The sequence below is a fragment of the Odocoileus virginianus genome, chromosome 7 (genome assembly GCF_023699985.2).
Source record: "Odocoileus virginianus isolate 20LAN1187 ecotype Illinois chromosome 7, Ovbor_1.2, whole genome shotgun sequence".
Taxonomy (NCBI): Eukaryota; Metazoa; Chordata; class Mammalia; order Artiodactyla; family Cervidae; genus Odocoileus; species Odocoileus virginianus.
In genome coordinates this window covers 71,078,930-71,104,686 of record NC_069680.1, presented here as the reverse complement: position 1 = coordinate 71,104,686, position 25,757 = coordinate 71,078,930, and the positions used below count along the sequence as shown (strand labels likewise).

Sequence of the window (25,757 nt, the reverse complement as noted above, 5' to 3'; positions counted from 1 at the left end):
TGCTGTGTCCAATTTTTTAAACTAGATGAAGAATGAAAGAGTTATGGTAGCACCAAATTAGAAATAAAGATGGTAATAGCTCAAATCATTCCATTTCATGTCAGTTACACAAGAGTGAAATTGCTCTATCATTTTCTCTCAAAACAAAATAGCTCTCTCAAGGAAAGGAGGATGAGGGGTGTGCAACTGGGTACAGCATTGTGTTGGTCATCTCTTAACATCAGCATCATACAAAACATCTTCAAAGAAAGAAGTAATACTGCTGATTATCTCCAAAACATAGCAGCTTATGTGCACAGAAGGTAAATAAATAGATGTTTTTAAGGAAAGTCTTATTAACATATGTGAAAATCATTATGTCATTCTGCATTTTGCAGGAGGTAGTGATAACTCTCTATTGATGCATGTAATGTTATTCAATGTGATTTAAATTTATCCAAAATAGTGTATGAGGAAGAAGTATGAACAACTGTGAGCAAGGCAGTCTCAGTTGCCTTGTACATCCTTGAGTAAAGGCCAATTTAGTCTTGTGGTAACAGTTTGTTATCACTGACTCAATGGACATAAGTGAGCAAGCTCCAGAAGTTGATGCTGGACAGGGAAGCTTGGCATGCTGTAGTCCATGGGGTTGCAAAGAGTCGGACATAACTGAATGACTGAACTGAACTATTTCTTTGCTTTTAATCTTCAGATACTCTTGGCAAATTTTTCCACCATTTTCCTTTCAATTCTTCCTTATACTCACTCAAAGTGTACCACTTGGAAGTTTACAAATAAAAAGGCCATTGGAATATTCACTAAAGGTTATCTGCACATAGATTTTCAGTGAAAATGGCAATACATTATGGATAGGAGAAGAACGCTACATCAATTTATAAATCTGTTGTGTGGGGTGCCATCCACATGCATAAATAATTAGCCAAATATGATAAATATAGAAATAAACAGCAAAATATTGTGTATATAAAGCTAAACTGTATTGAAGACTGAACCTGCTCAAGCTATCAACAGCTTATGTGAATAGCAAGAACCCTATCACTACTGCTGCTGCTAAGTCATGTCAGTCATGTCTGACTCTGTGCGACCCCATAGACGGCAGCCCACCAGGCTCCACCGTCGGGATTCTCCAGGCAGGAACACTGGAGTGGGTTGCCATTTCCTTCTCCAATGCGTGAAAGTGAAAAGTGAAAGGGAAGTTGCTCTCTCATGTCCGACACAGTGACCCCATGGACTGCAGCCTACCAGACTCCTCCATCCATGGGATTTTCCAGGCAAGAGTACTGGAGTGGGGTGCTATTGCCTTCTCTGAAGAACCCTATTAAAATCCCTCAAACCAAAGAGAATGGGGAAGGGTGGAACCAGAGCACCTGTTCTGAGCTGAAGCCTCCCAGAGCAGATTATCCCATGGGCTACTCCCGGTTTACACCAACCACAGGTGTAGGTGCCCTGTAAGCAGTGAATGAGACCACCGCTAGGATTTCCTATTCAGAGAGGTAGGTGTGGGCAGAGTGGAGGCTTTGCAGCAGGATTAAAAACCTAGATGTAAGGACAGATACTATAAAACTCTTAGCAGAAAATAGGTAGAACATTCTCTGATATAAATAATAGGAGTATATTTTTAGATCCACCTCCTGGAATAATGAAAATGAAAAGAAAAATAAAGAAAAAGGGCCTAATTAAACTTAAAAGCTTTTGCACAGCAAAGGAAACCATAAACCCAAAAGACAGTCCACAGGATAGGAGAAAATATTTGCAAACAATATGAACAGTAAGGGATTGAACTCTAGAATATATAAACTGTTCAATATATGTGTGTGTGTGTGTGTGTATATATATATATATATATATATATATATATAAACAGTATAGTACTGGCACAGAAACAAAAATGCATACCAATGGAACAGATAGAAAACATGGTGATAAATCCATCCACCTATGGGCACCTTATCTTTGACAAAGGAGGTAAAAAGATACAATGTGGTAAAGACAGTTTCAACATGTGGAGCTGGGAAAATTAGTCAACCACATGTAAAAGAATGACATTAGAACACTTCTAACATCATACAGAAAATAAACTCAAAATGGACTAAAGACCTAAATGTAAGACCAGAAACTATAAAACTCTAAGAGGAAAACAGGCAGAACACTGACATAAATCGCAACAAGATCCTCTATGACCCAGCTCCTAGAGTAAGGGAAATAAAAACAAAATAAACAAATGGGATCTAATTAAACTTAAAAGCTTTTGCACAATGAAGGAAACTATAAGCAAGGTGAAAAGACAACCTTTAGAATGGGAGAAAATAACAGCAAACAAAACAACTGACAAAGAATTAATCTCCAAAACACACAAGCAGATCATGCAGCTCAATACCAGAAAGACAAACAACCAAATCAAAAAGTGGGCAGAAGATCTAAACAGACAGTTCTCCAAAGAAGACAAACAGATGGCTAATAAACACATGAAAAGATGTTCAACATCGCTCATTATTATAGAAATGCAAGTCAAAACTACAATGAGGTATCATCTCACACTGATCAGAATGGCCATCATGAAAAAGTCTATGAACAGTAAATACTGGAGAGGGTGTAGAGAAAATGGAACTCTCTTACACTGTTGGTGGGAATGCAAATTGATACAACCACTAGGAATAAAAACTAGGAATAAAACTACCATTTGACCCAGCAATCCCACTTTTGGGTATATACCCTGAGGAAATCACAACTGAAAAAGACACATGTACCTCAATGTTCATTGCAGCACTATTTACAATAGCTAGGACAAGGAAGCAACCTAGATGCCCACTGAAAGATAAATAGATAAGAAAGTTGTGCTACCTATACCCAGTGGAATGTTCAGTTCAGTTCAGTTGCTCAGTCATGTCCGACTTTTTGTGACCCCATGAATTGCAGCATGCCAGGCCTCCCTGTCCATCACCAACTCCCAGAGTTTACTCAAACTCAAGTTCATCAAGTCAGTGATGCCATCCAACCATCTCATCCTCTGTCATCCCCTTCTCCTCCTGCCCCAAATCCCTCCCAGCATCAGGGTCTTTTTCAATGAGTCACCTCTTTGCATGAGGCCAAAGTATTGGAGTTTCAGTTTCAGCATCTGTTCTTGCAATGAACACCCAGAACTGATCTCCTTTAGGATGGCTGGTTGGATCTCCTTGCAGTCCAAGGGACTCTCAAGAGTCTTCTCTAACACCACAGTTCAAAAGCATCAATTTTTCGGTGCTCAGCTTTCTTCACAGTCCAACTCTCACATCCATACATGACCACTAGAAAAACCATAGCCTTGACTAGACAGACCTTTGTTGGCAAAGTAATGTCTCTGCTTTTTAATATGCTGTCTAGGTTGGTCATAACTTTCCTTCCAAGGAGTAAGCATCTTTTAATTTCATGGCTGCAATCACCACCTGCAAATGTTACTCAGCTACAAAAAGGAACACATTTCAATCAGTTCTAATGAGGTGGAGGAACCTAGAGCCTATTATACAGAGTGAAGTAAGTCATAAAGACAAAGACACATATAGCATACTAAAGCATATATATAGAACATAGAAAGATAGTACTGACGATCCTACGTGCAGGGCAGCAAAGGGACACAGACATAAAGAACAGACTTTTGGACACAGTGGGGGAAAGAAAGGGTGGGGAGATTTTAGAGAATAGTACTGAAACATGTACATTAACATATGTAAAATAGCTAGTGAGAGTTTGATGTATGATGCAGGGAAGTCTGTGACAACCTAGAGAGATGGGGTGGGGAGGGTGGGGACACATGCATACCGACAGCCGATTCATGTTGATGTATGGTAAAAAACCATCACAATATTGTAAAGTAATTGTCTTCCAAAAAAAAAAAATCAAAAATGGGCAGAAGATCTAAATACACATTTCTCCAAAGATGACATCCAGATGGCCAAAAAAAACACATGAAAAGATGTTCAACATCACTAACTACTAGAGAAAGGCAAATCACAACTACAATAAGATATATTACTTCATGCTGGTCAGAATGGCCATCATTTAAAAATCTACAAACAATAAATGTTGGAGAGGGTGTGGAGAAAAAAGGAACCCTCCTACACTGTTGGTGAGAATGTAAATAGGTACAACCAACATGGAGAACAGTATGGAAGTTCTTTAAAAATGTGGTTCTTTATAAATACAGAACTGCCACATGATCCAGCAAGCCCACTCCTGGGCATGTTTGGAGAAAATATAATTCAAAAATTCACATGCATCCCAATATTCATTGAAGCAATATTTACAATAGCTAAAACATGGAAGTAAAGTAAATGTCTATTGACAGAGGAATGGATAAAGAAGATGTGCATATATACAATGAAATATTACTCAGCTATAAAAAAGAACAAAATGCCACTTGCAGCAACATGGATGCACCTAGAGAGTGTCACACTGAGTAAAGTAAGTCACACAGTGAAAGTCAAATACCATATGATATCACTTATATGTGGAATCTAATAAAATGATACAAATGAACTTGTTTACAAAACAGAAACAGACTCACAGATCTCTGAATTGAACTTATGGCTACCAAAGGGGAAACGGGGAAGAAGTGATAAATTAGAAGATTGCAATGAACATATTTATGCTACTATGTATAAAAAATACAATAATGACCCACTGTATAGCATAGGGAACGTTATCAATATTCTGTCCGTGTGTGCCATAGCCCACCAGGCTCCTGTGTCCATTGGATTCTCTAGGCAAGAATATGGGAGTAGGTTGCCATTTCCTCCTCCACGGGACCTTCCCAGCCCAGGGATCAAACCCACATCTCCTGTGGCTCCTGCATCGGCAGGCAGATTCTTTACCACTGAGCCACCTGGGAAGCCCAATTAATATTATGTAATAACCTATTGGGGAATTAATCTGGAAAAGAAGATATATATATATATATATATATATATATATATAAAATACATAGACAAATATATGCCCAGGAGTGAATCATATATATATATATGTACATATATGAGGATTATCTGAAAAATGCTTAGAACAGTGTCTGGCATGTAGACACATCAATAAGTGTTTACTACTATCATTCTTTCACATAATTATTGTTAGTAAGTATGTATTGTAGAAAATTAGGCTAACATAAAAATGTTGGCAAGAAAAATTAGGAAAACAGAAAAATCTTATTACATTTTGCAATGTGTAATCTTATCACATTTTGCAATGCATGCTCTTCAAATTATTTTTTAAATAACATATATTAAGTGTAAATATACATATTTTCCAAATTTGAGTGACTATGCATTCCACATAAAAATTACAGAACTGTTGTTTTCCAAATTTGAGTGACTATGCATTCCACATAAAAATTACAGAACTGTTGGAATGCTGTGATCTAAAATGAATACTGGTAGTTATCTCTGAGTATTGTGATGATCATGTTTTATTTCTTGTAAATATATTTATCTTCCTAGTGTTCTAGAAATAGTGTGCATTTGCATGTTTAATTGGTAAAAGTTAAGTATTTAGTACAATTTAAATGGATAGACTTGAAAATATTAATGACTGAATATCTAAAAACAAAATAGATCTGATAGAGTTTATGAACTTTGTAAGATTCAAAGAGGCATGGTCAAAATCCGATTAATTCTGTTATACTTCTTTCAAGGCCAGGAAAAAATAATATGTAAATTTTACATATTAATATATTCTACTAGCAATGTTTTTGTGACTACTTGGAGGACAGAGTAATGTAAGAACTTAAGTATTCTGAGTAGATTTCAGTCAGGAAGACATCCCCTCTCATTAGTAAGAATTAATGGACCAAGAGCAAGTGGTTATTAGTTTATGCTCTGTACCTTCAAGAATTGTCTCTTTCTCCATATAACTTATTAATGGAAATTTCCTACCCAAGGCCATGTAGGCCATCTACAGAGAATCCTTCCCACTTCTGTATGACTGATACTTGTCAAGTTGGGCAGTGTTCAGCCACAGAACTACATATGAAAAACTCACTACATTGTTCTTGCCTAGGTAAGCCTCTCCTGAACAGCCCATATCTTTCTTTCCACTTTAGGTGAATTTTTATTGTCCCCCATTTTGACAAAAGTTCCTTAAACTGTCTTGGATTTTAAAGTGTTTCATTATTTGTATTTGTTTGTACAATTTTGTCTTGCCTCTATGCAACTGAAGATATTTGAGGTCAGATAATGTTTCATGCAGCAACACCATGTAGTTATAAATGCAATGATAACAGTTAAGATAAAAAATAACAATAGTACTAGACTACATTTATTAAGCTTTCACCATGTGTCAAGTACAAACTGCCCTGAATGGATTATTTTATTTAATGCAATAAAAGCTGTCTGCATTAGAGACAATTACTATTTTATTTTATAAACAAGAAAACTAGAACCCATCAAGGTTAAGCAACTTGCCCCATGTTAAACTACTAGTAAGAGTTTGAGTGAATGAGTGAATAAAAAAAAATGTATTATACACAGCATATTCTTTGGAGCCTGTAATTCAATTTAAATAAATGAAGCTTTCTAGACTATGAGTTTATTGATAGTAGGATTCTTAATTATTAGTATTTGAATCCACAGCATGGTGCACTTTATATGTGCTTAATTACTTAGGGGATAAGTGTGGGAATGAATACAGTATGGATTATTTCAGCTCTGCACTTGACCCCACTTTTGAATGGCTTGCAGGACAGCCTGCTCTGTACTGAGGTTGTTTTTGTCTTTCAACCAGAGTGCCTGAAGGATTCTTCTACAGATAAAGAAACTCTGACTCAATACACTGTGATTTACTCAAGGCCGCATTACTAAGAGCAAATGGTCACAGGATTAGAATCAAGATCTTTTAAACTTCTAATTCAGAGAAACTTCCTTTATGCTCTTCCATCTAGTAGCTGTCACATTGCACACTTTTCCATATACTATATGAAATCCCGAAAGGCAAGAGGATGGGGTATGGGTGTCTTTGGGAAACTCCCTTCCGATACTCTTTCTGAGTAGAATTGACTACAGGTTTTTTGTGAGTGTTTAGAATAACAGGCCTGAGGACCAAGGCTGAGGCCACTGGTCCTATCAGCCGTTGAGTATTTCAGAGTGACATCCTGGCTTCGTTTCCTAAATGCATGCAACTTGAGGTATTATTATTGTCTAAATTAATTGACAAAAGAACACACTTCTGATCATCTGCATTGCCTGGAGGGGAATAATAGAGCAGAGATTTCCACTCCCTGTTCCTTGGGATTTCACTAAATGGAGCATGTAGTCAAAAAATGGAGAGAGAAGAAAGAAGAATGAAGAGAGAAGGAAAGAGAGGGAGGAGGAAAGCAGAGGAGGATGTAGGAGGGACTCATTTCCAGGGCATAGAGTCATTCCAAGATATCATAAGCAGCAAATTAAACGATCCTTCAGCAAGAATTTTGACAAGGAAATTTCATTAGGGATTTAAATCTCTATGGAAGCTCAAGTTGCTGCATTAAGATATGAAAACTGTGCAAATATTATTCCTTAGAATAATGTTTGCTGCAGGTCATTGAGTTTCAGGCAATGAAAGTTAGAGTGATAAATGTCATATTGAAAATAACTAGAGAAAGGAAGGGCCTAGGAACGGAAGCGAAGAGTCCTACAGTTCGGTGCTCAGACCCTAAAGCCATTTGGATTACAAATTAGATCCAGCATCAACTAGCTGTGTGACCTTGGAGGAAGTTTATTTAACATCTCTGAGGCCTAATTTGTTCATCCACAAACTGTGGTCAAATGCCAGTACCTCTGCTGGACTATGATTATGAGAGTTTGATGAGATAATCTAGGTAAAGCCCTCTGGCTCATGTAAACCTGACATGTGCCTGACACATGTAAACTAAACATGTGTTAGCATGACGATGATGAAGAGCAAAGGATGTGGGCTAATATTCATCTGGAAATGACCTCTTGTCAATCATGGAGATAGATGCCTATAGATAGTTTTATTGGCATTATTTAGATAAAAAGACTGAGATTCAGGGGTTTAATAAATCTGCCAAGGTCACAAGTGTGTGACCATTAGAATCATGCCCATGCTTATGTACGTACATATTTTTCTCCCTCACTAGCCTTGGGGGCCTCAAAGCTAAACCCAGTTTGCACACCTTAGTATGAACATAATCTGACCAATTAGTGGCCCTTTGTGGGTCTCAGATCAGAAAATATTTAGGGAAAGAATAAGTGATTGTATAAGTCAATGGATGCATGTGTAGATGAATGGGAGATAAATGCTTTGCCTATTTAAACTGTCTCAGGGACTCATCTATAGCTTTCTCAAAGCTTTTTAGTTTAGCTTTTTTATTTTTTAATTTCAAGGTGTATGTTCAGTACCCTCAAGATGGCTATTCTCCGTGCTTCCCCTGCTCAACCAGTGGCTGGTTCACCTATACTCTACTCTCGTGACTGATGTTCTCACATACTTGTCCAGGACCCAGCTAATGATTGTTCTAGCTTTAGATTAGAATGTTTCCACTCTGATAGTTTATCCAAAGAGCAGTGAGGAACACATGCCCCTCTGCTTGTTTCCCTGGTAACCAATGAGCCAACCTGTCAGTTCCCCTTATAACTAGTAATACTCTCTCCCATTTCCTTCAGTTCAGTTTAGGTGCTCAATCATGTCCAACTCTTTAAGACCCCATGGACTGCAGCTCACCAGGCTCCCCTGTCCATCACCAGCTCACAGAGATTGCTCAAACTCACGTCCATTGAGTTGGGTGATGCCATCCAGCCATCTTATGCTTTGTTGTCCCCTTCTCTTCCCACCTTCAATCTTTCGCAGCATCAGGGTCTTTTCCAATGAGTCATTTCTTCACATCAGGTGGCCAAAGTATTTGAGTTTCAGCTTCAGTCCTTCTAATGAATATTCAGGACTAATTTCCTTTAGGATTGACTGGTTGGATCTCCTTGAGAGTCTAAGGGACTCTCAAGAGTCTTTTCCAACACCACAGCTCAAAAGCATCAATTCTTTGGCACTCCACTTTCTTTATGGTCCAATTCTCACAACCATATATGATTATTGGAAAAACTATAGCTTTGACTAGATGGACCTATGTTGGCAAAGTAATGTCTCTGCTTTTTAATATGCTGTCTAGGTTGGTCGTATCTTTTTCTTCCAAGGAGCAAGTGTCTTTAATTTCATGGCTGCAGTCACCACCTGCAGTGATTTTGGAGCTCCTGAATATAAAGTCTGTCACTGTTTCCCCATCTATTTGCCGTGAAGTGATGGGACTAGATCCCATGATCTTTGCTTTTTGAATATTGAGTTTTAAACCAGCTTTTTCACTCTCCTCATTCACTTTCATCAAGAGGCTTAGTTCCGCCTCACTTTATGCCATAAGGGTGGTGTCATTTGTATATCTGAGGTTATTGATATTTCTCTCTGCAATTTTGAATCCAGCTGTGTTTCATCCATCCTGGCATTGTGGACGATGTACTATACATACAAGTTAAATAAGCAAGGTGACAGTATACATCCTTGATGTGTTCCTTTCCCAATTTGGAACCAGTCTGTCCTTCCATGTCTGGTTCTAACTGTTGCTTCTTGACCTGCATACTGATTTCTCAGGAGGCAGGTAAGGTGGACTGGTATTTCCGTATCTTTAAGAATTCTCCAGTTTGTTGTGATCCACACAGGCAAAGGCTTTAGTGTAGTTAATGAAGCAGAAGTAGATGTTTTCTATGGGATTCTCTTGCTTTTTCTATGATCCAACAAATGTTGGCAATTTGATCTCTGGCTCCTCTTCCTTTTCTAAATCCAGCTCAAACATCTGGAAGTTCTCGGTTCAGGTACTGTTGAAGCCTGGCTTGGAGAATTTTGAGCATTACTTTGCTAGTGTGTGAGATGAGGGCAATTGTGCAGTAGTTTGAACATTCTTTAGCATTGCCTTTCTTTGTGATTGCAATGAAAACTGACCTTTTCCAGTTCTGTGGCCACTGCTAGGTTTTCCATATTTGCTGTCATATTGAGTGTAGCACTTTCACAGCATCATCTTTTAGGATTTGAAATAGCTCAGTTGGAATTCCATCACCCCTGCTAGCTTTGTTCACAGTGATGCCGCCTAATGCCCAGTTAACTTCAAACTACAGGATGTCTGGCTTTAGGTGAGTGATCAAATCGTCATGGTTATCTGGGTCATGAAGATTTTTTTTTTTTAATAGTTCTTTTGTGTATTCTTGCCACCTCTTCTTAATATTTTGTGCTCTGTTAGGTCCATACCGTTTCTGTCCTTTATTGTGCCCATCTTTGCATGAAATGTTCCCTTGGTAAATCTAACTTTCTTGAAGAGATGTCTAGTCTTTCCCATTCTATTGTTTCCCTCTATTTCTTTGCATTTATCACTTGGGAAGGCTTTCTTATCTCTCCTTTGGGACTTTGCATTCAGATGGATTTCTCTTTCCTTTTCTCCTTTTTTTCCTTTTCCCCTTTTTTCTTTTTCTCCTTCTCTCATTTCATTTCTCAGCTATTTGTAAGGCCTCCTCAGACAACCATTTTGCCCTTTTTCATTTCTTCTTCTCTCAACAAAGTCAGCTGCCAAGTCCTGTTCACCATCTGACACATAGGGTGGAGGCCTCACTCTTGAGCCCTGCTTTAGATATTAAACCATTCATTAAACCATTGATACCTTTTGGGTTTGTTTTTTTTTAATAGACTCTGAGGTTATCTTTTCTTTGGTCTTGAATCTGGGCAAGCATAAGCCTTGCAGGCCTCTTTTAATGCAGCCCAACACAGGGCATTCTATCATTTTGATTCACACAGTGATGTGTCATTTTACAGAAAACAGGATAAAAAGGAAAAAAAAAATCACATACTTCTATAACCCCAAAACTTAAAATTCCCTTTTAGTAATATGGTGTATTTTTTCCCCCTATCTTTGGACAAAGGGAAGTCCTTATTGCAATCTTGAATGAAAATAATTTTCTATCTTGCTCTTTCACTTAATAGAACTATTTCATACAGCTCTTATTTTAATGATAATTTCTTAGAACATGATCAATATGCCATATGATGTTCTACTTAAACATAATTTTTTAATATGTCTATTTTCTTAACATTTTAAATATTGTTGCCCTAAATATTTTTATGTATATAGTGTCAACTGAAAATTGGCACTTGCCAAGAGCATTGCCAATGACTGAACAAGAGCATTTGACAACTGCCTCTGCTGAGATTGAACCCTATGCTGCTATAGCTACTGGCCTTCAACACTCCCTGAAGGAGTTCAGGGTGAAGTGAGGCACTCTGTGCTCCAGGGGATCTGGTGGGACAGGTCTTCAGGCAGCTGGATGTTTCTAGGAATAGATTTTATGATCTCAGTCCTTGTATCTCCTTATATCTAAAGGCACCAGATCCTTTCATGGTGACATCGAATCCTCCTGGCTAGCAGAAAACCTTTTATTAAAGTGGTTAGAATGAGTGCTTAGTGGTACTGAACTCCCCCTTCACCAAAACCTTATATATTGACCCTTCTCCCACTGCCTCTTTGGAGCAGTCTCTCAGAGCTGAGGTGCTGCCTCGCAGGCTGCAGTCCTCATTTTGCCCCCAGTAAAACTTAACTCGCAACTCTCAAGTTGTGCATCTTTTTTTTTTTTTTAAGTCAACAGTAGGACCAAGACTTTCAGGGTTAGTGACTGATCACAGGATCATTTTTCTTTTAGGAGCACACAGTCCTGATGAAGAGGAAAGTTAAAATTTTACATAACCTGCTGCTCCTTCTGCCTCTGTAACTCAGCTTACTCCTTGCAAAGTCTGAATCATGTAGGTCACATAGCCTCAGAAAGTGGGGACTCACAATCCTAGGAACTGGAGCTTATCTCACCCATCCATGTCCTGCTCTTTGCAATTGTCCAGCCCCTGCAAACCCGCTTATTCATTTCTGTCCATGTATAAAAACTCTGTAACCCTTTTGTTTGGTGCTCAGAGCTTGGATTTTTATCTCCTCTGGGCCCACCAGCGTAATAAACCTGAGTTCTCCAGCTCTCCCAGTGTGGTGCTTTGTTTCTTGAGTACTGGTTTCTGCAACATTTCTGGAGGCCCCGGCGATATTCCAACCATGTCAGCCCCTTGAGAAGCCGGACTGGTGGCTCAGCTGGGTTGGGATGGAGAAGCCCCAAGACGAACGAGGAGGCACACCACCCGACGGTATTCCAGGTTCTCTTTTGGACTGGTGTTCTGACTCTCTGGGCAGCTGAGCCCCAGCTGGACTCATTGGAGGGATGGACCAACTCACCAGGAATGGCCACAGGATCAGGTAAGGCCCTGGGGCCAGTCCCCAGTGAGGTCCTACCCCAATGGGTAGAAGAGGAGACTGATCACCTCCTTGGAGCTCCCAGGAAGGGAGCATCAGATAGAGAGACCTGAGGACTTGGGAAAAGGGAAGCATTGTGATAATCTCTGAGTGATTGTGTATGCATAATTGCTGACTGAAAGAAGTGAAAGTAAGCTCCACAGTCCTAAGACTATGGAGCCTGAGAAGGTCCAAAACCTGCGGGTCCATGACAATCTCATAAGACTGGTGCCAGTCTCCGGGGGATTTGATCCCACCTGCGAGACTGGTCCAGGTCGGGGGTTTATACTAACCTGCCAATGCTAAGAGGCGTCTTAAATCTCCCTCGGGAGCGTGACCAGGCAGACAAAAAATGAACGTGAATGAGTGTATGGCCTGGTTCATCAGTGCTTCAGGCTCGATTGTGTGGCTTCATGGCCTCATGCCTACCGAGTCCGAGTGGGCCCTATCTTGTGGTTCCATGGTGGCCTCATATGGCTCAAGGCAGTGTCTGCTTCTGAGGGACCCAACCCCTCCCTGTGAGACAGATCCAGATCAGAGGTTTATACAGATCTGCCAATGCTAAGAGGCACCTACATTCCCCCCGGGGATGCAGCCAATCGGGCACCTGAATGGTCTCCTCTTTTGAGGGGGCATCCACCCTTGTTTGTCTTTGCACCACCGACTCAGGGCAGGACACACGGGGAGGGAGAAATTAATGGTTACTCTGTCGACTGATTCCTTGAGTGACATCTAAGAGATTAAGTTTTCCTCAGAATGTTGCCAGGTAGATTACATTGGTCAACATGGGTGGAAGTTCCTCTAAGCCAACAGTTTTAGATTCCACAATAAAGAAATTTAAAAAGGGCTTTGCAAGGGATTACAGAGTCAAGATGACCCCCAGGAAGCTTCATAACTTATGTGAGCTCAGTTGGCCATCCTTTGATGTTGGATGGCTGCCAGAGGGACCCACTGTCCAAGCAATGCACCAGGTAGTCACTTGGACTCCAGGACATCCAGATCAGTTTCCACACATAGACTACTGACTTTTAATAACACAGACCCTCCCCCATGGGCAAGATTTAGCATAAATGGACAGGGACAGAGTAGGGTATTTGTGGCCCAACCACTCAGAAAAAAAGAAAGAAGAAGGGAAAAAAATCTATATTCCAGGGAGATCCAGTGGAAGACCCACTGCTGCCCCCACCAAACATTCCCGACTCCACAAGCCTCGGCAGAGCCAGCGCTGGACCCACTGTCAGACAGTCCACTTCCCTCCATGTCCCCTACACCGCCTCATAAGCAAGACTCCAGCCCTAAGCCAGTAGGGGAGTGGCTTTGCTTAGCCAAACAATCTAACCAGCCGGTCGTGGCCCATCAGATGCTACTGTGAGAAACTCAAGGCTCTCAACAAGTGAACAAGGACAGCTCAGTCCAGCCTGGATGCTCCATCCTCTATTACCAGCCCTTCAGCACTACTGATCTCCTAAACTGGAAACACCATAACCCAGCATACTCTGATAAACCACAGGCTATGACTGACCTCCTAGAGTCAACTTTCCACACCAATCAGCCTACATGGGGAGACTGTTGCCAGCTCCTTATGTCTCTCTTCACTACTGAAGAAAGGTGACGCATCCCAACAGAAGCCCAAAAATGGCTCCAGGGACAAGTCCTCGCAGAGCTCTTAGATGTAGAAAGATGGGCACGAGAAGTGATGCCATAGACGAGACCTAATTGGGATTTCAATACCAAAGAAGGACAAGAAACCCTGGGTCGCTACCGTGATGCCTTCTACATGGACTTCGAGTAGGAGCCAAGAAGCCTGCCAATATGTCCAAAATTACAATGATAATCCAAAAAGTAGATGAGACTTCCACCAATTTTATGACAGATTGTGTGAAGCGTTCCAGACACACACCCCATTCGACCCTGAGACACCCAAGAATCAATGAATGATCAATGCTGCCTTTGTGGCTCAATCCTATGCAGACATCCAACGAAAGCTCCAAACACTGGAAGGCTTCACTGAGATGAATGCTACACAGCTCCTGGAGATAGCAAATAAAGTCTTTGTGAACTGAGACCATGAAGCCCAATGAGAAGCAGATAAAAAATGAAACAGAAAGCAGCCCTGCTAGCAGCAGCATTGAGGAGCTCCGATCAAGTGAAACAGACGGTTTGTTCCCTCATGGAAAGGGGAAACAGAAGAGACTACCACTATGCCATGACCAGAGCACCTATTGCAAAGAGACTGGACACTGGAGGAATAAATGCCCCCATCGCCGAGGGACATCTAAAGGGTTGAAGAAGTTCAGTCAACCCAACAAAGAAAGGTACCAACCTGAGCCAGCCATCCAAAACCTTATAGGCCTGGCTGGAGCAGAATCAGACTAAGGGAAACTGGGCTCCCTGATCCTGGGCCCCTGGGAGCACACAGTCATGATAAAAGTAGGGGGCCAATCAGTGACTTTTATGGTGGCTACCGGAGCTGAACACTCCATGGTAACCACACCTGTGGATCCCCTCACAGGCCGAACAGCAACTATTGTTGGGGCCACATGGGACATGGCAGCCCACTCATTTTGCAAGGCCCATTTGTGTCAGTTAGGGGGCCATCTGGTGATTCATAATTTCTTTACTTACTGGGATGCCCCAGCCCCCTGCTGGGTAGAGACTTACTGACAAGGCTGGGGGCACAAATCACCTTTGCCCCTGGAAAGTCTGCGAGCCTCACCCTGGGGAGCCAATCGGCTCTGATGATGGCCATGACCATGCCCAGGGAAGATGAATGGTGTCTCTATTCCTCAGGAGGGGAACAAATAAATCCCCCAAGACTGTTAAAAGAATTCCCTGATGTCTGGGAAAGAAGCGGCCCCCAGGTTTGGCCAAAAACTGTGTCCCCATTGTAGTGGACTTGAGGCCAGGAGCCACTCCTGTTAGACAGAAACAATATCCAGTATCACAAGAGGCATTCCTGGGGATTTGGGGCCACATCCAGCGCCTACAAGATGCTGAGATCCTAATTGAATGTCAGTCTCCCTGGAACACTGCAATCTTACCAGTTAAAAAGTCTGGAGGGAATGACTACTGCCCTGTCCAGGACCTCTGCACCATCAACAGTGCAGTGATCACCATCCATCCAGTGGTCCCAAATTCCTACACTCTCTTGAGTCTATTACCCGCTCAGGCAAGCTGGTTCACCTGCCTTGATCTCAAGGATGCATTCTTCTGCCTCCAGCTGTCACCAGCCAGCCCTTGTTTGCCTTTGAATGGGAAGACCCACACACAGGGAGAAGACACAGCTGACTTGGACCCGATTGCCACAAGGCTTCAAAAACTCACCTACCCTGTTTGGTGAAGCCCTGGCTGCAGACCTTGCTGCCTTTCCCAGAGAAGCTTTCAACTGCACCCTGCTCCTGTATGTGGATGACCTGTTGCTAGCCAGTCCCACCCAAGGGGGCTTCTGGAGAGGTACCAAAGCCCCATTAGTTCTACTCTCCATCACAGGGTACAAGGTGTCATGGAAAAAGGCTCAGATCTGCAGACAGGAGGTCAAGTACCTCGGGTTTGTCATCACAAAAAGGCATTGGGTGCTCAGACATGAGAGGAAGCAAGCTATCTGTTCAATACCTCAGCTGGACACCAAGAAAGAAGTCCATGTGTTCCTCAGGGCTGCCAGATTCTGCTGGATCTGGATACCCGTTTTCTCTGAAATTGCCAAGCCTCTGTTTAAAGCCACAGCAGGGTCTGGTAAGGGCCCCCTGGAGGGGGGACCTGAACAGGAAAAGGCCTTCAAGGAGATAGAGACTCTTAACCAGTGCGTCAGCATTAGGGCTTCCAGATGTGACATGGGACTCTAGCCTTTGTACATGAGAAAAATCACACTGCACTGAGGGTTCTCACACAGTTGGGCCATGGCAATGCCTGGTCACATAACCATCCAAATGACTGGATCCAGTGGCTGCGGGATGGCTGCCTCAATTCTGGGCATTAGCTGCCACTGCAGTTTTGGTCAGGGAAGCAGCTAAGCTTACTCTAGGACAAGGTGTAAATGTAAAGGTTCCCCGTGCTGTTACTGCCTTGATGAATAGCTAGGGGCGTAAGTGGCTGACCAACTCTAGGATAATTCACCATCAAGGACTGCTTTGAGAAAACCCATGGGTCCAACTTGAGACTGTGCAGACGCTGAACCCTGCCCACCTTTTTACCTATGGAAACAAACAAACAAACAAAATCCTTCAGCTGCTAGAAGCAGTCTGGAAGCCTTCCCAAGTGCCAGTCATACACTGTAAAGGCCATCAGCTCAGAGGGACTGATCCAGTCGGCAAAGGAAATCGGTTGGCTGACCAGACAGCCAAGGAGGCAGCAACCCAACCCAGCCCCACAGTGGGCCCCAAGTCAATCTTTAACGTCCTCTTGGCACCAGAATTGCCTCCATCTCCAAGATATATCAAGGAAGAAGATCAATGGGCTCTAAATGAGGGAGGAATTAAAAAAAAAAAAAGGGGGGCTGGTGGAAGCTCCCAAACCAAAGATTCTTTGTCCCCAGCAATATAGCAGACTGGCTGGTAAAATAACATCGTGAGACAGCTCATTTAGGAAATACTGAGATGGAGAGCTTACTGAGCAGCTACTATTTCGTTCCTAAGCTCCCAACCCTGTGTGCCCAGATCAGTGCTAGATGTGTGACTTGTGAGCCAAGCCAGGGACCAAGACCCAACCCAGGGGTACAGACAGTTGGGACACTGCCATTTGAAGGTCTGGAAGTGCACTTTACCTAAGTCAAGCCCTACAGAGGCTGTAAGTATTTACTTGTGATAGTCTGCACATACTCGGGATGGGCTGAAGCCTACCCCATGCGCACTTAATGGGCACGAGCAGTGACCAAGGCCCTACTAAGAGACATAATCCTGAGATATGGGCTTCCTCTCTCCATAGGGTCTGACAATGGGCCAGCTTTTGTGTCTGAGATAATCCAAACTTCATCCAGGACATTGGGAATCAAACAGAAGCTTTATACCACTTACAGGCCGCAGAGCTCAGGGAAAGTTGAACACATGAATTGGACCCTCAAGGCTACATTAGCTAAACTCTGTCAGGACCCAGTTATCTTGGCTTGACATGTTACCCCTAGCCTTACTCCAAGCCTGATACACCCTGAGGTCCTCAGGCTATTCTCCCTTTGAGATCTTATATGGGAGAACACTCCCAGTGATAGGAAAAATCAAGGGAGACCCCCAACAACTAGCTGACCTGGAAATGTCCCGACACCTCCAGGTCTTTGGGAAAGTCTTCTACCATATCGCCCAAGAAACCTTAAAAAGGACACCCATTCCTTTGGGCAACTGGGTTCATCCCTCTCAGCCAGGAGACGAGGTATGGGTAAAAGACTGGAACAAGGAACCACTTCAGCCAGTTTGGACAGGCCTCGCATGGTCATCTTGGCGACCCCTACTGCTGTTAAACTTACAGGCGTCATCCCTTGGATCCACCACATCAGAGTCAAGAAGGCAGAGGCTTCCTGTGCTGAGGACACCTGGAAAACAGTTTGAGACCCCAAAAATCCCCTTAAGGTCTGGTTCCAAAAACAACAGCCTTCAGCCACGAAGGACGCTAAGCCCTGCTCTAGTCACTCCAGAAGCTGACTAGTCAACGCACGGCAGAAGCCTGAGGATTCTTCAGCCTTATTCCAGCCACACTCCAGCAGCTGGCTGGTCAAAGCATGGTGGAAGCTTGAGGATCTGGCTATCAAAGTATAAATGGATTTTCATTGTCAATCCTGGCCTCTGTCACTGATTGGTATGATTGCTGTACTCTTCGCTACAGGACTAGCTTCAGTAGTACTCCAGGACTGGGATTTGGGTCAGAAGCTATGGTTAGCTGTCTGTTATCTCACAGTAGTGGGAAGCCTCATTCTTATTAGATGTCTCTTATGATTGAGTCTCCCTACTAACTAAATCGCTCCCAGTATAGCTGAACCCCCTTCATGATAGCCTCAGTTGCTATAGCTGTGATAACCAAAAGATGGGGAGGAAACCTTTTGCTAATGTTCAGTTATCTGTTATGTATATGTGGCTTTGCAGCCTTCTGGTGTCCCTTGCTATAACAGATGGTGCCGTTCCTTATCCATCATGCACCTATCAATATTGCAGTCAACCCTTGGAAAATCACTTACTTAACCATCAGCTAGAACAATGTATAGATAGCCAATCCTGTAGGCCAATCACCTACTGCCATCATAATCAGGTGATGCATGTCCAGAAGTCTGGGTGCCAGAAATGTTTTCCAGTTTTACTCCTCGCTGCCACTATCGTACCCACCCCAGAGGATCCAAACCTCAGGCGGTCTCCCAACACCATGGTGTTGCCGTCATGCCCCTGTGCCTCCATCTACCCCCAAATGCCACGCAGATGTTACAACCCAGACCAAGTGTCTGCCTGCCAAATAAATGGAAAACCCTACTGGACAGGAACAATAATGCAGACAAACGAAATCACGGATCATCTTTGCCCTATCATCTTTGCCCTAAAAAATCATACCCCTGTTGGCTGTATGACCCAGGTTACAGAGTTAACTGCCCCTTAGACCCTCATCTGTATCAGGTTCTCAGTGCAACGCTTTACCTTCTTGATGACACCAATCCCCAGCTGGCAGGGATTGCTGGCTTTGCGTACCCTTAGGAGCTCCACAGTACTTAGCTACACCAGTACCAATGAATAATGCAACAGCCATGGGAACTCCTATAGATCCACCCTTACAACGGCCAGTCTTAAGGGCAACTGAGTTAACTCAACAGGCTCCAGAATGCTTTACAAATGATGGAGGAACTGAACCTGTAGGGAATTTAGCCAGGGACGAATGTAATCAAACTTTAAAAGGTGAGTGACCCACTCATCCTCCCACAAACACAATATGGTGTTGCCCCCATCAAGGGCTCTTTGTGGGACAGTTATTTACTTCTGTCTACCAGTCAACTGGATGGGTATCTGCCCCTTAGCTTTCCTTACTCCCCAGATGAATACTGTCCTAACAACCAGGCTCTCACCATACCCCTGGCAGCACATACGCAGTCAAAAAGAGTCATCCAGTTTATACCCCTACTAGTTGGTCTGGGAATTACAGCTGGGATAGGTATGGGAATAGGAGGAATTGCTTCATCAACCACCTGCTACCATACACAATCGAAGGACTTCACAGACTACATTGAGAGAGTAGCCAAATCTTTAGTGGCCTCACAGGACCAACTAGATTCCCTGGCTGAGGTGATTTTTACAGAATAGGAGAGGGCTAGACCTACTGACTGCAGCCATGAAATTAAAAGTTGCTTACTCCTTGGGAGGAAAGTGATGACCAACCTAGATAGCATGTTAAAAAGCAGAGACATTACTTTGCCAACAAAGGTCTGTCTGGTCAAAGCTATGGTTTTTCCAGTGGTCATGTATGGATGTGAGAGCTAGACTGTGAAGAAAGTTGAGCACCAAAGAATTGATGCTTTTGAACTGTGGTGTTGGAGAAGACTCTTGAGAGTCCCTTGGACTGCAAGGAGATCCAGCCAGTCCATCCTAAAGGAGATCAGTCCTGGGTGTTCATTGGAAGGACTGATGCTGAAGCTGAAACTCCAATACTTTGGCCACCTCATGCGAAGAGTTGACTCAATGGAAAAGACCCTGATGCTGGGAGGGATTGGGGGCAGGAGGAGAAGGGGATGACAGAGGATGAGATGGCTGGATGGCATCACCGACTCGATGGATTATGAGTTTGAGTAAACTCTGGGAGTTGGTGATGGACAGGGAGGCCTGCCGTGCTGCGATTCATGGGGTCGCAAAGAGTTGGACACAACTGAGCGACTGAACTGACTGACTGACTGAGACCTACTGACAGCTGAAAAGAGAGGACTGCCTCTTCTTGAACGAAGAATGCTGCTTTTATGTAAACCAATCAGGAATAGTTAGGGACATGGCCCAACAGCTAGGGAACAAATCATAAAAAGGAGAGAGGGACCAGCAAATTCCTGGGGTAATTGGAACAATACCTGGAGCTGGGCATCCTGGCTTTTCCCTTTCACCAGTCCTCTCTTCATTTTCTTTGTGGTGCTCCTTTTTGGCCCTTGTATTCTCAATGCTCTTACCCAGTTCATAACCTCTCAAATTGAATCCATAAAGTTACAAATGATACTAACTCAATATAGCTCCCTGAACTGATGGGGAACTCTGAATGTCCCATCAAAGCATGAGATGATACTTTCTACAATGGGTGATAGAAAGCATCAAGAGGGGGGAATGAAGAGGAGAAGTTAAAATTTTACATAACCTCCTGTTCCTTCTGCCTCTGTAACTCAGCTTGCTCCTTGCAAAGTCTGGATCACACAGGTCACACAGTCTCAGAAAGTGCAGACTCACAATACTAGGAATTGGAGCTTATCTCACTCACCCTTGTCCTGCTCTTTATAATTGCCCATCCCCTGCAAACCTGCTTAATCATGCCTGTCCATGTATAAAATCTCTGTAACCCCTTTGTTCAGGGCTCAGAGCTTGGAGTGTTAACTCCTCTGGGCCCACCAGCGTTAATAAACCTGAATGCGAGTGCAATGCTTGGTTTCTCGAGTACTGGTTTGTTCAAAATGTTCAGTGGTCTCATTCTCAACATTTGCAGTGATGGACTATTATGTTTAATAGAATGTCAAAGGTTTTATTAGATTGTATAAATAAAGGTTATTTTACTTATTTTGTTCCACATGCAAGCCCTGCTCCAGTACCCTGTACCAAACAGGTATTCTACAGCTATATAGGAAAAGAAAAAGCGAAGGAGGGAGGGAGGGAGGAAGGCAGGGAGCATAGGTAAGAAAGAAAATAATAAAGAGAAGAAAGGAAAAAGGACAATAAAAGGGAAGGAAAGAGAAGGGAAAAATAAGGAAGAAGGAAAGAAAAAAAAAAAGGAAAACTAAGCACATCAAAGTGAATAAAAAGAAAATGAAATCAGCAAACCCATTCTTCTTTTTATGCTTTCTAATGGAGCAAATACACATCTCTAGCCACAAGCATACCTTTTAGATATCAGCTGAGCAAGTGGCTAAAACTACAAGATAGAAAAGACACCACACACTCCAGTAACTGTCCCCTATCTGGGGAACTCCTAGGGACCAGAGCCTCACATTTCAGAGAACAGAGATCAACCATGGCCAGTTTGGTTACTGGCTTTTAGGCAACCACCACTTTTCTTTAGGAGAGCTAAATTTGAAAAGAAAAGAATAGTTAATGCTAAATGATGGTAGCTTGCCTTGTCAAGATAAAACACAAGCAAATTGAATTACACAAAAATTTTCTTTTAAAAAATATTCTGTTTACTCAGGGAAACATACCTAAAAATTCAGGGTGGGGGCACAATAAAAATATGCACTTTGAAAAAGTGTTGAAGGATGGCTTAACATGTTCATTATGCAGAACCTGTACATTCACAGACAGGGTGACCACTGGCTGCCATCAATACATGGTATTTTGCTAAAGTTTATGTTATGCATGTTTGGTATTCAGAAAACCAAAACATTGCTTTTACAATCTGAAAATGCCTGTCATTATCTTCACTGAGCTAAACTGCTGATTCAATAAAAGTCCCCTTTTCTTAGTGGTGATTCAACTGTAGCAGTCACTGAAAGATCAGATTATTTACAGATAAAGGAAAAATTTCACATTTGACCAGAACTGAGCATATTCGTATAGAACATTATTTTTTACTCCACATAGAGACAGAAATAAGTGGCAGTATTTCTTAGCAGCAAATTGTCTTCTTTCATGAACAACAAAAACAAAAAATTAATTTGTTGTTGGTATAGTAATCGCTGATATGCCAATAGGGTTGCTAAAAATGGGGTTTTCACAATTGGTCTGAAAACTGCTTATTTAATTTTATATGTATATTTCCTTACTTCAGGAACGTTAAAGTTAATAGGGTTTAATGTTTTCACAAGTTACCAACCAGCAGGTAAAAAGCAGTATGACATAACAGTTATCATACCACTCTTTTGGATAAATAATAAGGTCTTTTATGTTTCTATATCCTTGTTTTCATAATGGGGTGGCAGGAAGGGAGCCTGAAAGCTAAGGGAGCAGGATTTGTTGCAGCCCCCATGGGAGGGTAGCAGTGGAGATGAATCTGGAAACCAGGCTCCATCCCCAGAGAAGACCTACATCTCAACAGAGATAGTTCTGAACAAACCTTGAAAGTGAATGCCTGTCCCCAGCTCCCACCCTCGGCAGCATTCAGAGACACAGAACTGAGATCCAGGGGTCCGTGAGTTAGCAACTGTGACTCAGAGTTTTATGTTGTGTTAGAGACAGAAGAAAAATGCATGACCTACTTGGATCCGATAAGATGGAATCAGTTTTCGGCAGAAATTGATCACAACGGACTCCTTGGTAGCCTTCTTTGCACCTGAGAAAAAGGATAAATGACAAACATACGCATGTGGTTGTGAAAGGTTTGAGATTTCAACGAGCAAAATAGCCACCAATGACATCAGCATGAGAAAGTACATTCCTGCTTTGGTGATGCTTGGCTCAGTCTATTTCTAACATTAACAGATGGATTCTAGAGTCTTAAGTCTGTGTTGGGGGGTGGGGGGAAACAGCACCACTTTTCTGTTGTAGTTTTATAGGTAATATCTAGCAAACAAACAACAGCAATTTAAGATGCCCCTCATGGTGTATGAATAATTGTGATCCTCATATTATAATTCTGCAGTTTTCTTTATGCAACATACTTGTCTCTAAAAGACTGCAAATGCTCTTTCAGAAAGCATCATATTACAAGTGTTATTTTTCTAATAAAAAATCATTGTCTAACATAATTGATCAAACATTATCAGTCGATTTGGCCTACTGTTCATTTTCCTCATGTTTTACTAGCTTGTTCATTTGCTAATTTTACTTTTATTTTTTACTTAGCAATTTTTCCAGTCAGTGATGCCTAACTGCTGAGTCAGAAATAACAGCATTTGTCTCATGCACCCAACCTGGGCTGGTGATCTGTGCTTGGGCCTGGTGCACTGGGAAGACCCAGAGGGATCGGGTGGAGACGGAGGTGGGAGGGGGGACCGGGATGGGGAATACATATAAATCCATGGCTAATTCATTTCAATGTATGACAAAAACCACTGCAATGATGTAAAGTAATTAGCATCCAACTAATAAAAATAAATGGAAAAGAAAAAAAAAGAAATAACAGCATTTATTTCAGATCTGGCCAAATTGGAAAAGTATCTGTCTCTACATGAAAGGCCTCTGCATTTTCTCGAAACTCACATTTTTTTCTCCTCCTTTTTCTCTTTTATATTTAGCTAACAAGTGCCCTCTTCCTGCAAGGCATTGTCCAGAGAAACTTTCTGAAGGTGGGTACAATTTGGAGGTGGGATATTTACCTGAAAGCCCTTGCAGTGAGGCATGTCTAGGCAGCCCTTCCTATCCACAGTCTTTGCTCAATCAAGGCTGCTTGGCTGTCTCAGACAGTACTGGCTCATCAGCTGACAGTTCAAGGAACAAATACAGCTAAGCCCTCACTCGCCTGCCTCTGAACAATTTGTGTAAGCAAGGAGGTGGCATTTAGTGTATCTGCTTGAAGCTTAATCTGTCATGCCCAAGTTAAGCAGATAGGCATCCACTGTTGCTCCTGGGATGAATCTGTCCTACTTACTGAGGAGGAAATTGTGATGCTGGCATAAAAATCAGATTTAAAAACAATCCTCTGGTTGTTAGAAATCTATGAAATCAACAAAAGAATTCAAAGAGACCATTCTGTCAGAGATGGGAGCCGTGGATTCTTTCTTTAGAATATGCTTTGTTTTCTGAGTGTAATAAACTATTAGATAAGGTCTATTGCAGTTGGAGCCATCACAGTGAAAGGCACCCAGGTAATTTTTCCACCTTTCACTGTGAGCTAAAGTGGAATAAAGGTAATGTGGCAGGCTCTCTTCAGCACCTTTTCAAACCTGGCACCCTGGAGTGTGTTTGGTAATTTTCCCTATAGACTGAGAACAAAGACATCTGATGCATGGACACTTCAAATACCCAACAGGCTATGGAGAGAATTTGCTTAAGCAGACAAATATTTTCATAAACTTGAAGAAATTCATTTACTGAACTTGAAATAAAGCAGGCACATTACTGAAGCAATAATTGTAAAAAGTCAGAAAATACTTAAGATGGAAGCACGTTTATGATGAAAAAATAAATTTCTGTTCTCTGAAACTGCCCTAACGTCATCATCTTTATTCAGAATGACTTGATCAACAGTGTTTTAGTTCTCATTTTCCTGTAATGATGAGTTAGGTGCTAGCTGCATACATTCATTCACTTCTGAGGACTTTATTTCCAACATATGTGGGAGATTTTAAGCACACTTCACTCTTTGCATCTTCATTTAATTTGGCAATTGTATCCTTGGGATATTGCTGCTTTTAAGGGGAAGTGCTTTTGTTTTGTTTTGCTTTTTAAGGGGTTTTTCATCACTTAAAATTCATTACTCCATTTGTGTGTGGAAAAGAAAATAAGGAAAGATGTTTGAAACTGTTCTAGTCTTCAAATGATTTGCCGTGGCTTTGAGCCCACTCTGGTGTTCAAGCCTCATGGGTTACCAGGAAAACTGCACGGTGCATGCCATCACCCTGCCTTCCTATCAGCATGCTGTAGATAATAAAGTGTGATGAGGTTGAAGTAGCCCGGCTCAAGTTAGGAAACCCACCAGGGGCTGTGTGACTGGGTATGAGGCAAACTCTGCTCCTTTCTTACGGTGGCTATGTGTCCCTGCTAATTGGTGCTGGGTTTTAAGAAATGACAAATTAAAGTTTCCACTTAAAAATCACACATGTCACCTTGATAAGTTCAAATCCATCCAAATGTGAAGACAAACTGTGCCTAGCAGGTAAAGTCAGTGAGGTGGTTTGAATTTACGACACTATTAAACACACAAAGCAAAGGAAAAATTGTCTTAGGATGCACTTCTATTGCATAGATTGAGTTTGGCAGACCTTCTGACAGTGTGATAAACAGCACATCTTTTGAGAAATATCACGGCATGTTTGTTGTGGTTTGTGTTAGTTGCAGGGAGGGGTGAATTTTGAGACTGCTTTTTAAGAATTTTGCTCTCTTGAGAGATACAGGTATAAGAACAAAAGAAAGTCATATAATAGAAGTTCTTTCTGGTTGTTCATCTTAATAAAGCAGAATGGAATTAATAAAGTTTTAAAAGTACATATGCAATCTTTAATGGTAAATACATTTTTTAAGCATATATCTTGCCTTAATCAGGTTGAAAAGTGGAAGTGGAGGTTGCTCAGTCGTAATCAGGTTAATACACTATTATTTTTCTACTCTGCATTGGTTCAAAGCTCCACTGAATTCATCCCCCCCTGTTCTCTGAATTTATTTATCCCTGGAAAGCCTTGCATCATGATAGCAATTTTATTAAA

At 41.9% G+C, this 25,757-nt stretch overlaps 1 protein-coding gene across 9 annotated transcripts in view; it reads right to left on the bottom strand.

The window, feature by feature from the left end:
- NRG3 (neuregulin 3) overlaps nt 1-25,757 on the bottom strand; it is a 1,166,188-nt gene that overhangs the window by 274,543 nt on the left and 865,888 nt on the right. For all 9 annotated transcript variants that reach the window (XM_070470944.1, XM_070470948.1, XM_070470945.1 and 6 more), the window contains exon 3: nt 22,653-22,726. In XM_070470944.1, coding sequence (XP_070327045.1) covers nt 22,653-22,726 — 74 coding nt within the window. The remainder of the gene's footprint in view (nt 1-22,652; nt 22,727-25,757) is intronic.